Source organism: Mya arenaria, chromosome 6 (genome assembly GCF_026914265.1).
Source record: "Mya arenaria isolate MELC-2E11 chromosome 6, ASM2691426v1".
NCBI classification, from domain to species: Eukaryota; Metazoa; Mollusca; class Bivalvia; order Myida; family Myidae; genus Mya; species Mya arenaria.
This window is the reverse complement of record NC_069127.1, coordinates 47,890,432-47,907,996: the sequence shown is the minus strand read 5'-3', so window position 1 is coordinate 47,907,996 and position 17,565 is coordinate 47,890,432. Positions and strand designations below refer to the sequence as shown.

Genomic DNA, 17,565 nt, shown 5'->3' with positions numbered 1-17,565 from the left:
AATTTTAAAGCTTGTCCGAGTGATAACTGAACAATGCCTGCACCCATGGCCCTCAAACTTGACATGGAGGTTGGGCCTGACCAGGAGATGACCCCTATTGTTTTTGGGGGTCATCAGACCAAAGGTCAAGGTCACAGTGACCTTGAATGGTAAAAGGTTGTCCGAGTGATAACGTGACAATGCCTGCACCCATGGCCCTCAAACTTGACTTGGAGGTTGGGCCTGACCAGTAGATGACCCCTATTGTTTTTGGGGGTCATTGGGCCAAAGGTCAAGGTCACAGTGACCTTGAATGGTAAAAGGTTGTCCGATTGATAACTCAACAATGCCTGCACCCATGGCCCTCAAACTTGACTTGGAGAATTGGCCTGACCAGGAGATGACCCCTATGGTTTTTGGGGGTCATCTGGCCAAAGGTCAAGGTCACAGTGACCTGGAATGGTAAAAGGTTGTCCGAGTGATAACTTGACAATGCCTGCACCCATGGCCCTCATACTTGACTTGGAGATTGGGCCTGGCCAGAAGATGGTCCCTATTGATTTAAGGGGTCATTGGGCCAAAGGTCAAGGTCACAGTGACCTGGAATGGTATAAGGTTATCCGAGTGATAACTTGACAATGGCTGCACCCATGGCCCTCAAACTTGATTTGGAGGTTGAGCCCGGCCAGAAGATTGTCCCTATTAATTTTAGGGGTCATTGGGCCAAAGGTCAAGGTCACAGTGACCTTGAATGATAAAAGGTTGTCCAAGTGATAACTCAACAATGCCTGCACCCATGGCCCTCAAACTTGACATGGATGTTGGGCCTGACCAGTAGATGGCCCCTATTGATTTTAGGGGTCAAAGGTCAAGGTCACAGTGACCTTGAAAGCAAACTTGACAATTCTTGGACCTATGGTCATCAAACTTGACATGAAGGTTGGGCCTGCCCAGTAGATGACCCCAATCGACTTTGGGGGTCATCAGGCCAAGGTCAATGTCACAGTAACCTTTAACGCAAAAGAGTTAACAAATCTTCCCCCACTGATATCTCAACAATGCCTGAACCTATGATCATTAAACTTGACATGGATGTTAAGCCTGACCAGTAGATCACCCTTATTGATTTAGGATTCATAGAGCCAAAGGTCAAGGTCACAGTGATCTTGAATGGTAAAAGGTTGTCCGAGTGATAACTCAACAATGCCTGAACCCATGGCCTTCAAACTTAACTTGGAGTTGCATCTGACTTGTAGATGACCCCTTATGATTTAAGTGGTCATCGGGTCAAAGGTCAAGGTCACAGTGACCTTGAACGAAAAAAAACTTGTCTTGTGATAACTTGACAATGCCTGCACCCATGGCCCTCAAACTTGACATTTAGGTTTCTGGTGACCAGCTGATGACTCTGGATTTTGAGTTCATAGAGTCAAAGGTCATGACGGTCATAACACACTTTATCCTCACACTTTAATGTACATAATCTTAAAACAGCAACAAATCAGCTGTCATTTCGGTCCATGCATATTTCATTCAATTGTCCATATAATCCTGACAACATGGCGCTCAGGGGGGGCATAATGTTTGACAAACATCTCTTGTTTACTTTAGAAGTGCAGCACATATGAACCATAAACCTTACATTACCACCCTTTATAACTTTAAATGTTTTGTAGGTATTGACTTCAACTGTACAAAAGAAACATTATTTTGAGATTGGTCAACTTAATTAAAAACTGTCCTATGCTTTTGAAAACTAGGCCCTTAGCTCTGGATTTAATGTTTGTTCAGTTAGGCTAAAAAACCCAGATGAGCTTTACTGCACTATTGTTTTTTGCTTTTCAAAAACATGCCTCAATAGTTTATTTATAATATTGTATTTGAATATGAATAAAACTTTCTTTTCCCCAGGAGTTTTACCTACGGCGACTGCATGGAATCACCACAGATTTGATATATCACCTGCCACTGAAGGTAGGTGGCAAATACATTGTCTATTTAATAATGTTGCCGACATGGTAGAGCCTTTTGGACCACTTATTTACTATTTTACTATTCAAAGAATAAGGAGGCTATACTACTCGCTAAGCCAACTGCGTCAGCGTCTGATTAAAGTTTTCAGGCATGTTGGTTTCACTTCTAACTCCAATACCCTTCGTTTAATTCACGGAATACTTTACACAGGTGTCCAGGACCAACCTACAATGAAGTAACATATTATCCAAAATACAAATTATGGCCCCTGATTGACTTGGGAACTTGGGTTAAAGTTTCAGGGTTCATTGTGTTTTGTTAAAGTTTTAGGGCAAGTTGGGATTTTCACTATTTACTTCTATTTCTTTCATGCTTTTCGATGAAATATGGGGTTTAATCAGTGAAATAACAACAGTGAAAATATCAATTAGATATTTTCGCTGCAAAATAAGGAGTGAAAATATCAACTTTTAGAACTACTTTTAAAATCCATTGTAGTTACTTCCCCTTGATCAAAGCAGAACACTTCACTTTTAAACCAGAAAATGCTTGCAAATAAAATATTTGAAATTTAAAGAAATGTTACATAAAATTAAATAAAGATATATTTGGAAATTAAACTTACTGTTTATTAGAAAAATGGTTATCCCATTTTTTTACAAATTTTCTTGATCTTGAAGCTGAATGTTCGCATGTTTGCTCTCATACCAAACAAATTACAGACAAAAACAACTGTTCGAACATAAATAGAATGTTATATCATCGTTCAAATGTATTTTGAACTGTAAGTTGTTGTAATATATAATACAAACTTCGCTGAAAATTCACACAACAATTTACAGATTTACTGATTTTTTTTTTACCCCACCCACGCCTCAAAATTTGTCAACATACTAGTGTTGTCCTCATTATTACCTGGAAACCGACCTGTCTTCAAGCAAAACAGACTGGTCTCTGACAGTAAGAAACAGAATATCCATATATCATGAAACACACTCTTAACCCTTTAGCACATAGACAAGTGGCCAGATTACACCTCCCAGTCAATAGCCATCTTACTGATAAGCAGTCCTTATCTGCATAGGTACTTTTCTGGATATTTGAAAATGAGAAAATGAATACAGCAGTATGACCTTAAAATCAATGTTACTCCAAATAATTGTGTCCAAATTTTTTTTATGTGAATTCATTTTTTATAGATAATTAAATTATCTAATAAATGGTGTCAATGATGAAATATTAAATTATTTTATTTCAGCTGTGAATGTATTTTCAAGATGGATTTGTAACATTTCTTTGAAATGTCATAATTGCATTAAATCAAAGGGTAATAAAATGCTGGGATCGATCTAATTTTTATTACCCCTATCATAAAAAAGACCCATCTGGATTAAAAAGCCGACAATTTATGTTCTTGTGTATTAATACACAGAAATATGTCAGGAATATCCGGTGTCATCCAGCTGAGAGATCCAGTCCAAGGTGTCTGTTTAACTTTATTGCCCCCTCATAAAATTGTTTACAAAAAAAGAAAGCCGATAAATGATTTTCCGGTATGAATAAAAAGATCTAGATCAAACAAAACGCTTGCACATGACCTATTTTACAGCCAAAACTATGATGGACATTATATAAGCTTCACAGAAAATTTACCCATCATTTTCTCATTTACTAATTGTTTCTTTTGTTTGTAAACAAAATATTACCTTTAAGTAAATATAATCTCAATTGATTTTAATGGTAAACTGAACTGACGTAATATATTTAATGATTTACGCATCAATGAATTTGGGGGAAATTCCATACAGTACTTAGCTCGTGGTCTTATTACGTCACAATGGGATATCACACCTGCGATTGGGAGTATAAACACCTTCTCAATTTAGCAGACGATATTTTCAAGGGAAAATCAATAGACAAAAGGTTAAACTTTAATTTTATAAACATCCGGGATATTGTTTACAAAAAGAAAGATGCAAAATTGAAATATTGAAATGACCCTATTGAAATATGCGGGCCATGCGTTTACATCCAGTAATGGATACGGTCGGCCAAATGCGTATACATCTGGTAATGAGCTATGTCGGCCTATCTCGTATACATGCGCTAAAGGGTTAAACTAAGAAAAATGTTTTATATCCAATGATTATCCGCAATTGTTTTGCCAACACATTCGACCTTTCAAATTTTTATTCAATAAATGGCGGCATAGTTATTTGGTTATAATGTATTCATACCCTGCTAAAAATAAAAGTGTTTTCATTATTTTTTGGAACATGGATGCACTTATAAAACTTCATTGATAACTGTTCATAAATCTTTGCACGTAAACGAGCGAATATTTAACTATTAAAAAGAATATCAGAGAACTCTTTCTCAACAAACCCAGACATGTGAACCTTTGGCAATGATAGAGAGGTAGATTTAGGTCTGAAAAGCGGCAGTTTGTGTTCAAAAGCAGTAGAATTACTAATTTTTCAGACAAAAACAGTGATGGAAACTATGTAAACAAAAACTTGATATTTGTTGCTATTTTTAGATTTTCGGAAAATACGCATAAATACGTCCTGGTTGAAATTTGTCAAGTCTCAGTGTTTTTGATTGAGAAACAGATGGAATATTACCTCTGATTTGTAAAAACAAGTTTATATTCAGAAGAGCTGCTAAATAATTTAATCAGATGGCCAAAACAGGTCAGAGTGTAAGTGCAGACGACTGCAGAACTGTATATGTAAAATTTCCCGCCAAAATGTCGTAAAATTTTATACACTAGATAATTAATAACACCTTGGTAATGTTGTTCTCGTTGATGTTTTGACAGTTTTATAATGTCTTTGATATTTACAAAAATGCTGATTAGTAGGATGCCAATTAACAAAGAATGCTGATTAGTGGTCTTTTGTACCGTACCGGTAAATTAGCAACGATCTCGGCCGAAGTGTGAAGTGAATTGACAAGTTGCTTATTGCTCCATGTTCTTTAAAGTGACAGATTAATGTTTTTTTAGCATGGTTGATATAATTTTGATGTTTTTAAAATAAAATTTAAGGCCAATTTGATATAATTTTGGGATTTTTTAGAAGAGCTTTTGATAACGGTAGATTTCGACGGGAAAGCGGTAGGGCGCTAGAAGGGTCTCAAAAGCAGTATATTTTACCTACCACTGGTAGAGTTCACATGTATGCAAACCAGAAATGGAAAATTGACAGCTATAATTTTGCATGAGGAGCGCCCCAAGGATAGTGGTGTAAATAACACCCTTTTTGAAAAAGGGGGTAATTAAGATGAAAAAGGGAGTGATTAAGTAGAATTTTTTTCTATAAAACTCAGAAAATAAGCAGAAAAGAAACAGAAAATTTGTTTATTTCAGTGTAAGATCGTATTTTATTCCACATGTGATCATAAAATAAAATAAAATCTTACACTGAAATAAACAAATATCCTCTATTTCTTTCATGCTTTTCAGATGAAATATTGAGTTTTTTCAGTGAAATAACAAAAGTGAAAATATCAATTTGTTAACTCCTCAGGGCCTTTCCCAGAAAATAATTCAGGCGCAATGTTTGAAGGGGTTGTTCAATACTAAAAATATGTCTCAAAATAACTTGCATTGGTCTCAAAACATGATAACATTTTAGGAAATGTAAATCAAATGGATAATTTAAGCCCAAACTCCAAGAAGCTCTAGATAGACAATTCGTAATCACCTTTGGAGTCTGTGTTCAACAAATATTAACTCTTTTCGTCCTATAGAAAATTATGTGAGGGCATGAAAATTATTGCCGACAATAAAACAAAAGGTAGCAACCTACTTGCACACAAAAACAAAACCCGAATCGCTTCCAAGTCTGTCGTATGTCAACTTGTTTTCGACCTCAACTTTCCACAATTTGGATACACACATTCGGATACCGTTATCAGAATACCTACCTAGTTGTGAATATGGAATTATTTGTACCGATGAGTGGGAAATAACCATTTGATATGTATCTCTTATGTTTGCATGCTCTCCCAATAGTTTTGTTTGACTAAATGAAAGAAATTTTTGTTGAAAACACAGATTCTGTAGGTGATAATGATTCTAATTCAAATACGGTTCCCAGAAGTGCGCACTGCCAAAAATATTCGATAAATATAACCAATCATCCAAAATAATTAACCTGCATCAAAAAACCCTACTTAGATCAGTTATTGATTGGCACAAGTCATAAAGAGAGTCATTAATCTGATATCAATAAACTGCTAAAACAACATCTTGTCATTGAAAATTATGTAATACCCATGTTTGGCAGAGGCTAATTGGTCAAGAAAATGCAAGCGTACCGGGAATATGATCAAAGCCGACCTTACATTAAAAAATACCAGCACCCCGGGAGTTTGATCTTAACGCAATACAATTTTCAAGCACTCCGGTGATAAAAAAAAACAGACGCCTGGTACCGGGCTGCTTAAATGGCCTTGGGAAGGCCTTGCTCCTCTTAAAATAAATTGTTGTTACTTCCCTTTGATCAAAACTATTAAAACACATCTCCTTTGAACCTTATGTTCATTAATAGGAAAAAGTGGCGTATAGTTAAGCACACTGTCCTACAGCAGTTCTTTGTATTGTTAGAAAGTTAGTTTTTTATGACTTTCAAAGAGTTATAGAACATGTGGTCAATGAAATCACTTAAAGGATAACAATATGACGGTGTTTATTTATTTGTTAAAATATTTTTATTTTTCCTTCATGTGGTAGTTTTATTAAAGTGTATCAAAAACATGTTAGGTCATGTACATGAAGTTGTGACTTGAGTATTAATACCATAATTTCTATTCTCTATGATCTGAAATTGTTCACTTTAAACATTGTTTTTGTGTACGTTTTACACATTGCTATGCATTTTGGAGTACCAAAACACCAGTTGTATTGCCAGGTAAAGGAGTTACGTAACCGTGGTGATGAGACTGCCAGGATTCTACTGGCCCACTTACAGGAGGGACAGGAGCCCCCAACATCTCTACGGCGAGACTTCGAGGACATGCTCTACATGGTCAGTGTGGGCAGAAATAGTAACAAGCTCTATATAACTGAGAACTTCTAAAAGTCAAAGTAATTGTTCCTCAAGAAATATATTGTATCTGTATAAATCCTTCAGTTTTCTTGTTTATTTATGTTTTCCTTTTTCCTTTCAAAATATCGGACAATGAATTACCTTATATTTGCAGATTTTCCATGCCCTTTTAATGTCATGTGCCAAAATAACATAAGATTAAATAAGATTATATGTATTACTGGTGTTTAGCTGTGTGTGTTGTACGAGAAAGACCCTGTGGACCTTGACCTTGCCCTTGACTACTGGTGTCCCCCTGAACCTGTCAGCCAGCACGAGACCTTTATATACAGACCACCACAGAGACAGGTTGGGATTTTCTCAAAAATTATGTCCCTAATGGTTTAATAGGTCAATCTGTTTCGTTTGATATGCTTGACTCATCATTTGGCCACGGTGTAAGTGCATTTGAGTTATTGTCATTTGACGATGGAAGCTGACCAACTTACAAAACATTTCAAGCTTGTCTGTTCAGACATGAATAATCTAGATAATGTCTTATCTTTAATGTTGTATGGCAGTCAAGTTATAAAATGGAAAAAAATATTTGTTTACACCTAACTTTCAACAAAAGTTGTGAGGAAAAGTCTCACATAAAAGGCATTAAATGTGTTATCAACAGCTTTGTCACTTTCTTCCATGCAGGTTGCACTGTACAAGTTTGTGAGAATGGCGGGCGATTTGTTGCCTGCTGCCCTGTATGTTCCATACGTAAAGATGCTCACAGGCCTGGCATCCACACCCAAAAGTGCTGAACACTGCTATAACCTTCTTAAAATGAATGGTATAGTGTTTTTTTCTTAAATTGGAAATGGGTACAAAAAAGAATGGTTTCGCTTAAATAAATTATTTTCTCCCACCTCAGATAAGTAGATCCAATAATTTAACCATGCTAGATATATGGAACTCCTTTTTAATGGTCACCACATTGTAATTACCTCCCTTGTTGAAGACTGTCGTCAGTAGCATCAAGGAAATCTTGTCTTATGGTATTATTTAGAATGCTGATTAATTATTGCTCCCTTCAAATGTCACCATAAAACAGTTTTCACACACCATTCAAGAAATAATGCTTCATTCTCCTTAGAACTATTTAAAAATACCGATTTGACTATTTACATTAAGTGGATCACTGCGCGGATATCCATGACAACCATGTGCTATCGCATATCCATACGCAATTATTTTCACTAAGCACAAAAGAGTTCCAGCAAAAAAATACATTTTTACTTAATTTTGTTTAACTGAGGTGGGAGAAAAGGCATCTACCATAGCCGCTCGTGTAAGATAGGTTCATCCTGACCCTCGCATAGGGTGTTTTGCGGAAACGAGGTTTACCGAGTTTCCGCAAAACACTCTCGGGTCGGAATGAACCTATCTTACACTCTCGGCCATGGAAGATACTTATAATCTTATATAACCTGTAAACTGAATATATATTTGTGTGACTCTGGATTCTTCAAAAAGAAAAGCCAGTGTTCAACGCTACTCGTTTTGGAGAGCTTGACCAGTTGTACAGTAACTTTGACAACATACTAGACCTGAACTAAACTGATCTAGACCAAAGTGTTAAACACATAATACCATACAAAAATGGGATGAATAACATACAAAGTCATACTTAATTAATAATACCATTACTTCTAATTCTCAAATTTCAGTAAGGGCTATTCCATTTAAACATATAACCCACGGGGGGAAGGCACTTTTGAACTAGACCTCCCCCCTACAGAAGCAAATTAACCGTTTGAGGGTCCTACCTCAATTTGTTTTTATAGACCCGGAATAACCCCCTTCAGAAGCGATTCAAAATTTACAAGTATAAAAGGTAAAAAATTTAATTCATTGATCTTACATTAGGCTTTAATGGATGCTGTTAATGATGATACAGATATTGAACCATTTATGTTTTAATTCAGAACATTTTCCCAAGATTTGAAGGGTTACTATCATTTTAATGTTACTCCCAGAAGCCTGACCAGAAGATGACCACTATTGATATAATCCTGACAACATGGCGCTCAGGGGGGGCATAATGTTTGACAAACATCTCTTGTTGAATAAATGTAACTGTAATAATGATAAGCACTTAGTAATAAGTACTTATAATTTTATACATATATGACGATCAATAATCATGGCTCAGAAAAACAAACAGTCTAACAAACACAACCAATGAATGGGAATCAAGCCAATAATCTCTGTCCAATTTACAGTAGCTGTGCAACAAAAGAGGTCCATCGCTGTCCAATTTACAGTAGCTGTGCAACAAAAGAGGTCCATTTATTAATCGCAGTCCAATCAACACATATGGTCAAACCAACACTTACAATCAATTAATAGTTGTTCAAACAACACTCGCTGTCCAATCAATATATATAGCCATCCAGAAACAACAGTTGTCCAACCAACAGTAGCAGTTCAAACATCACTAGCTGTCCATTACACTTGCTGTCCATCCAACAGTCCAGCCAACAACAGTTGTCAAACCAACACTTACAGTCCAACTATCTATAGGTGTTTTACCACCACTCATGGTCCAACCAAAATAGCAGTCAAATAAACGAAAGCTGTCCAACCAACAGTAGTCTGTCGACCAGCACTAGTTGTCCATCACTATCCGCTTGCTGTCCTGGGTGTACCAGCAGCAAAACCAATTCTAATGGTTATCTTGATGGAAGTAATGTTCTCAAAACATAACATCAGCATATTTGAATCATATCTGTAAATAAAAGCAAGGGAGCATTATAAGCAAAAGTGTTTGTCTAAATGATTTAAAAAAAAAACAAAAAAACAATAATCAAATAAGAGTAGGAACAGCATATATTTTTCTGAACAGTTTACCCCACCCACCACAACCTCCTGTTTAGGTAGTGTGTCAAGCGATTTATATTTTATTTCATCCATATCATATCTCTCCGATGTATTATAAACCCATTGAAATGCCATATATAATGAGACAAACCTGGGGTGGTAATTAATCAGATTTTAGCGCTGTTATTAGACTTCGTTTTAACCTGTAAGGAAACCGGAAGTTACTATGCCGTAAAGGATTATGGTATATTGCGAAGTTGCGATCAACGAAAAAAACAGAAGTATTCCGCCAAGTATAAACATTTCAAGGGAGGTAACACAAATTATCTGTTCGATCGGTCTAAATGGATTTTCACCCTTACGTCATATGCAATTTAAATTTCGACCCCCCCCCATCAGAAGCAAATTTCACAATTTGGCAACCACCTACAGATGCAAATTAGCGAAAGACACCCCTACATATTATGATTTAAAAAATCTATGAAAATGGCATGACCATGTCTTGAGTTTGTATTAACACTGATATGTATGTGTATTTTAGGAAGCACCTCAAGCACTGTATCATGGGACCACATCTTTACATCGCTGAACCAGTACTATAACAGTCTACGCCGGGAATCCCCCCACTCCGGCGACCAGTCCATGTCATATCGCATGCATAGTCGAGTGATAACACGTCAGGAGTTGGACGGTCTGCTTGCTGTCCTGGAACTAACAAGAAGAGTCTGTGAACAGGTGAGACAATTGACCAAGGACAATGAAATACCATTCTGTGTGGCCTAGAGAAAATGATCTTCGTTCCTGGAAACTGACCTGTTGCTGAAACAGCTTTATGTGTTTGACCCCATACCTTATTACCTATTGACAAAACTGCATATGAATATAGTTAGAATAACAATACATTTAATAAAATTTAATTCATATTTTGCAATGTTGAGACTGTTGAATTTCCAGTGTGAGCATTTTAGTGTGCTTTATTTTGCTCTATATTAAAGGGCTAAATTAAAAACAAAAATTCACAAGAAAGTTCTCTTGAGCTGATCATACCTAAGGCCAGAGTTTTTTTATCTTTAGATTTACGGGAGATTTTTCAAAAAGTTGGGTAAGGAGGAGGAAATAAAAATAAAAATAAAATGCATAAAATGTCCCAAAGGAGAAATAAATAAAAATAAAACGGATTTTTCTCCGATTTTTTTTATTTTTTAAAACTTCTTATATCATGAAGACAAAACACACCTTACTTGTGTCAGCTATTTCATAGGCTGAAAAAAGGGTGATAGATCACCATAAAGTTTCAAAAGCATAATTAAAAGATCCTTTTAATGACTGAAAATATTGACCTCAACACTGTGAGTTCAAGCGCTCATTGAAATTAATTGTATATATTTGTTCGAATGCATCTATGCATATGAGGTGCAAATGTTATCAACCCATGGATTTTATGAAACATGTCAGTGTAATAAAGAAGTTTAAATGGCCAATTCTAACCTTTTGCCCACAGTATAAGCATATCCTTTCCATTGTGAAGTAATCAAACATTGAACACAGTTTCAGACACGGTATAATAAGGAGGTCAAATGTGTTTTTTCTGTCTTGAACGAAATAGCACCGTGACAATTTACCGTGATGTGGTTTTTACATAGAAAATATAACCAAAAAAAAGTAGAAGCCCTGATGGAAATTCCTCTTCACTTCAAAGTTTGACAGGGCTTACGGATACACAGACAGTCAAAATCTACATTTATGTACTTCACCAAAGAAAATTCGGGAGCATTCAGTTAAATTTTACAAGTGTTATATGTTTAAAAAAAAACAGGTCCAAGAACTGATTTTAGAATCAGTCCTGAAAAATATCCTTCTAATTCCAGCTATGCCCGTTGGCAATAAGCAACGGATAAGTTTGACTTCTTGCACTGACTGCCAGATGTCTTATGTTCAGATTTTTTCTCTTTTATCGGAAACACACACTATGTTATTATTACATCATTTTCAGTATTCTATAACGATTTAAATTCGAAACCATTATTAAACTAATTAACAACTACGAATATCACGATACCTTGTGTTTTTCTCTTCAAATATGTGATTGTGAAGCAGTGTGTTCAATGCTCCCCAGAGTCAAATTCAGAAAAAAATATCCATTTTGACTATGATGAACACAATATCATTGTTTGCAGTTTGTGTTTGTCAGAAGCTATACATTTTTGCGCTGTAATCCAATTCATCCTTGTTAATATACGACGTGCGCCAACGACTTTTAATAGACAATACAACCCACGAATTTCTGTCTCCTTATTTTGACCAGAAGTTTCGCAATCATTCCACGAAACGCGAACAACATACTGAATCTACAAAAAAAATCACAATAAACACGCTTTAAGTTCACCACGGTTTGATTTAAATAATGAAATATAAACATCGGAACGTTTTTTTGTAGAAAAACATTTCTATATAGCTGCAGAAATTGCGAGAAATAAGGGGTATGACAAAAAGTACTTTCACTTTTGACAGGACGTTGTTATGGTAATGGGTACCTGTTCTGTTTCTCCGCGTATTTCCGACTGGTTTACGTGGTTTGTGCAGTAAAAAGACCGATAATGAATGACAATTGGTACACCAGTTGGTTCTGAGATATGGGTTATAGAACACTAATTTTATTTTGTTCTTAACATTGGAGCAACGTTCGTCGGAAAAAATGAAAATAAAACTACGAAAATGAATTTTATTTTTATTTGGGTTTTGCAATATTTAGGTACGGCACTCCCGTAAATCTAAAGATATAAAAACTCTGGCCTAAACATGTTAGTTAGTACATGAAGTCTGTTGAACCAACTTGCCCAAGAAGCCACTCATATCTTCTGTGTAGAGTGACAACTGTCGTGTAGCCATGTGTGAGAACCAGCATTGGTCTGTGGTGATGCTGCTGTTTGGGCTAGTTAGCTGTGCTGTCCCGCCAACCATGAAGGCTGAGCTCCTCCGTACCCTAGCCGCCCTTGCACGCACGCCTGAAATAGCGGCCACACTCTGGCAGACCCTGGAGGCTTCACAGGTACCACCCAGATTTACAAACATGTCTAGGAACTAAGCTTCCTTTCTTCATATTTGATTTAAATTTTAAGAATTGGAAAAGTATTGGGATTCATTTTACAGTTTCTGAGTGAAGTGTTAATTGCTGAAGAAAATTTCAAACAAAGATTGGTTTTGTCTCCCTTATATTTGGGATTAAAAGACATGTTTATTGTTTACTGAAATTCATAGCAACATTACATACTCGTATACTTTTGTCTGTGTCTAACATATGCTTCATCTTAGCCTGATGCCAACATGTCAGCAGTGTCATAAAGGTTGACTTTGGAAGTTTTTATGCAACTGTGATTGTCCCTGTATTCAATTAAAATTAAATTACTTAGTGGAGTCAGAAAAAAATGGAAGCCTAAACATTACAATGCCTGATGGGATGTGCAGAATGTTGGTCACCATTATCAGACCGCGTGTTTGTGTTTCAGATCCTGGTGACTGTATCGGGTGGGTCTGGTGGGTCAGGCGCCCCACGGGGTGGGCTGGGCGCAGAGCTGGAGGAGGTGGAAGCCCGTGGGGAGGAGTTCGCTATCACCAGGGCCTTCCTCTCCCTCCTGGCATCCCTCACTGACACCCCTGTGCCAACTGCTCTAGGAGCAGGCTTGCGACCACCAGGCTTTGACCCCTATCTGGCATACATACGGGATGATGTCTTTCTCAAGTTTGCTACAAGGGCTTACAAGAGCCCTGCTGAAAAGGTGGGAGAAAGACTTAATTTGAAACATATTAGTTTTTATCAACTCCCTAATGTCTTAATTCAATGTAAAATGATGATTTCATGAAATAGAAGTGTCCCATTAATAATCAAAATTGTTAAGAAAGACATTATGCACATTTGCATACAAGGTCATGTCTGAATTCCAACACTCAGATTTAAACATAAATTGAGTAATGTCCATTCATGAGCTGAGAAAGTATGTTAGCATCATTTTGCTGCAGTAGTTTATCAATGCTCTTGCACATCAGGTGAATATCAGTTTTCTTTCCTTTAGTGGGAGGTAGCAGAAAGCTGTCTCAGGATTATGTGTAAACTCCTGCATGAGTACGAGCCTGTGGGTGAACACTTTATTGACCTGCTGGTAGAGGGTCCTGCGGGAAATGTCCTTGCTAACAAACCTGCTGGATTCAACATTCTGCTGCACCTGCTCAAAGACAGCCGTCTCCTCCAAATGGTATGTGGTTAAATCACAAATGCGTTAAAGATTCTTTACTTCATAAAGCATGATGTGTTAAATATTTTAATCTTATAGGTCAAAATTTACTTTCATTGAGGAAAGTTTCCCGTTTATCCTTTTTTCTTTGTTCTACATGTTGTCTGTATTCCTTGGACCTGTTGATGTTCTGCATCAAATAAAGTTTTAACAGGTGTGTGTTGATCTGACTCCAGTTAATACCTAATTATACTATTTCAGGTGTTGAGAATTCTGGATGACTCCATGAAACATTTTCAAACCTACACGCAGGCTCCAGGTAATAGACAGGGCATGAGAAGTTCATTGTATTGTTGTGCTTTTCGAAAGGAAAAAGTCCAGATATTATCTCTGACAGCCTAAGTGTTGTTAAATTTAAAAAAGAGTTTATTCATTGCAGGTAATGTCTGCACTGGATTTTTTTTTCAAGACTAGGTTTGGCTATGTCATATTATGTTGTTATTTTCATTTAAGGGCTTGGAATTGATGCAAACATTGTTCTTCATCATTAACCCATATATCAACATATCCTTGTGTTAAACAGGTCAGGAGAACCTGGAAGGTTGTGCCCTGCTCTGCCTGCAGCTGTTGGCCAGAGCCCTGGACCAGGAGGCCGGGTTTGTAGCACTAGTACGGGAGATAGGCTCCCCTCTCCTGGTTACCCCCCTCGACAGACTGCTCCTGGCCATCAACCCTCGTACTGGCAGGGCTGACTTCATCGTCACAATCACCAAGTATGAGAATATATACTGTGCTGTATTCTCATCTGTGCTTCTGTTCAAGCTTTCTCTTCTTCAGATTTGAAAGGTGGGGTGGGGGTGGGGGTTGTATTCCTCTTTAAGGGGGAGTTTTAGGGGCTTAATTCCTGATGGATTTATTTCATACAAGAAATAACATTCATAATATGTGTACACATAATTTTCAGTAGATTTATTCTTAAGAAGAGCAGAAGAATACAGGTTCTTTAAATAAAGTCTGAGAGAATGACCACCATTTTATTACATTTTTATGTCTCCCCCTCTCTTGGGGAGACATATTGTTTTTGCCCTGTCCGTCAGTCCGGTAGTCCGGTAGTCCGTCAGTCCGTCCGTACGTCACACTTCGTTTCCGATCGATAACTGGAAAACCGCATGACCTAGGATCACCAAACTTGGTAGGGAGGTTGGTCATGAGGTGTAGATGATCCCTATTGTTTTTGGGGTCACTAGGTCAAAGGTCAAGGTCGCGGCGACCCCCAATGTAAAAAACATTTCCGCTCAATATCTTGACAATGGTTTGACCTAGGTTCACCAAACTTGGTAGGGAGGTTGGTCGTGAGGTGTAGAAGATCCCTATTGTTTTTGGGGTCACTAGGTCAAAGGTCAAGGTCGCGGCGACCCCCAATGTAAAAAACATTTCCGCTCAATATCTTGAGAATGGTTTGACCTAGGTTCACCAAACTTGGTAGGGAGGTTGGTCGTGAGGTGTAGAGGATCCCTATTGTTTTTGGGGTCACTAGGTCAAAGGTGAAGGTCGCGGCGACCCCCAATGTAAAAAACATTTCCGCTCAATATCTTGAGAATGGTTTGACCTAGGTTCACCAAACTTGGTAGGGAGGTTGGTCGTGAGGTGTAGAGGATCCCTATTGTTTTTGGGGTCACTAGGTCAAAGGTGAAGGTCGCGGCGACCCCCAATGTAAAAAACATTTCCGCTCAATATCTTGAGAATGGTTTGACCTAGGTTCACCAAACTTGGTAGGGAGGTTGGTCGTGAGGTGTAGAGGATCCCTATTGTTTTTGGGGTCACTAGGTCAAAGGTCAAGGTCGCGGCGACCCCCAATGTAAAAAACATTTCCGCTCAATATCTTGAGAATGGTTTGACCTAGGTTCACCAAACTTGGTAGGGAGGTTGGTCGTGAGGTGTAGAGGATCCCTATTGTTTTTGGGGTCACTAGGTCAAAGGTCAAGGTCGCGGCGACCCCCAATGTAAAAAACATTTCCGCTCAATATCTTGAGAATGGTTTGACCTAGGTTCACCAAACTTGGTAGGGAGGTTGGTCGTGAGGTGTAGAGGATCCCTATTGTTTTTGGGGTCACTAGGTCAAAGGTCAAGGTCGCGGCGACCCCCAATATAAAAAACATTTCTGCTCAAAATCTTGAGAACGGTTTGACCTAGGTTCACCAAACTTGGTAGGGAGGTTGATCATGAGGTTTAGAAAACTCCTATATTTTGGGGGGTCACAAGGTCAAAGGTCAACGTCGCTGTGACCTCTAATGTAAAAAAATATTTCCGTGCAATATCAGGAGAATGCTTTGATCTAGGTTCACCAAACTTTGAAGTGAGGTTGGTCATGATGTCTAGTTTTGGAATAAATTTTGATATTTTTAAATGCAACTTAGTTTAGTAAATGCTATGTATTATTTAGATATTCTGTACGTATATTCCTTATTAAAACTGGTAGACATTATCGATTACAAAAAGATCAATGCATTTGCCCATACTGCGAGTGTTACATTGAAGACATTTTGTATTAATTTTACCACCACAAAACCAAACTTACTGGTTTGTAGAAGGAGTTGGAGGCTGGTATATAGAAGTGAGCTTGTTGGTCAGTCTGTTGTTTTTTTTTTGAGGATAGGTCATGAAAGGGTTGATGGATTTAAATAAATTTTGGTACAAATGATAAACACATGTATACGATATATCTATCTGTGCATTTAAGATCGCCTACCATTTAATGATAACACAATTTACAGACAACATTATGCGTTGTATGGCAAATGTTTTAATTAAAATAAAGCTATCAAGCCTATGAATGTTATTGATATTTGATGTCATGATATGTAACTTAGATTGTGCGAGTGTGTAATGTCATTTTCGAGTAAGCACAAGAGGCAGTTGTACAAAATGTGAGTGCCTATTAGAGTTAAACTCTAACCTTGTATACTGTATACATAATTAAGCAATGTATTTATCTTACTCCTTTGAGAAAGAAAATATTTTATGGAAGTGTTTATTTGAAATTATTATACAGATGTTATATTAGCTTCTTGTACATGCCTCTGTTACCTGCTCACTATCATGTGTTGTGTTTATATATGGACTTGAGGCTTTCGTACAATATACTTGGAACTCTGATCAGACTATTTATTGATTATAATTGTTGTGTGCTTGCAGGTTCCTGATGTTCAACAGTACAATGGCGGACCACTGCCTGTCTGCTACACGGATCCTCTACCACATCTGTAAATCTAGCCCCATACAGGCTGATCTCGTCAATCTGTACACAGAAAACAGGGTACATATTCTAAATAAAATATGTTAAATCAAAAATGTAATCAACAGATTGTTAATCAAGCCTCATACCACCAGACCTACCTGTACTCAATAGTACAATTGAAATGACCCTCACAAAGAGTAGATTCAGTTGTATTGTACTTTATCCATGTCATCAGGAA

General features: G+C 37.3%; 1 protein-coding gene across 1 annotated transcript in view; it reads left to right on the top strand.

Moving 5' to 3' along the window:
• Nucleotides 1-17,565, top strand: part of LOC128238210 (nuclear pore complex protein Nup205-like) — a 79,693-nt gene that overhangs the window by 19,674 nt on the left and 42,454 nt on the right. The window contains exons 9-19 of the mRNA XM_052953868.1: nt 1,891-1,953; nt 6,870-6,986; nt 7,239-7,355; nt 7,692-7,830; nt 10,402-10,595; nt 12,727-12,909; nt 13,367-13,636; nt 13,931-14,110; nt 14,351-14,408; nt 14,673-14,862; nt 17,285-17,405. Coding sequence (XP_052809828.1) covers nt 1,891-1,953; nt 6,870-6,986; nt 7,239-7,355; nt 7,692-7,830; nt 10,402-10,595; nt 12,727-12,909; nt 13,367-13,636; nt 13,931-14,110; nt 14,351-14,408; nt 14,673-14,862; nt 17,285-17,405 — 1,632 coding nt within the window. The remainder of the gene's footprint in view (nt 1-1,890; nt 1,954-6,869; nt 6,987-7,238; nt 7,356-7,691; nt 7,831-10,401; nt 10,596-12,726; nt 12,910-13,366; nt 13,637-13,930; nt 14,111-14,350; nt 14,409-14,672; nt 14,863-17,284; nt 17,406-17,565) is intronic.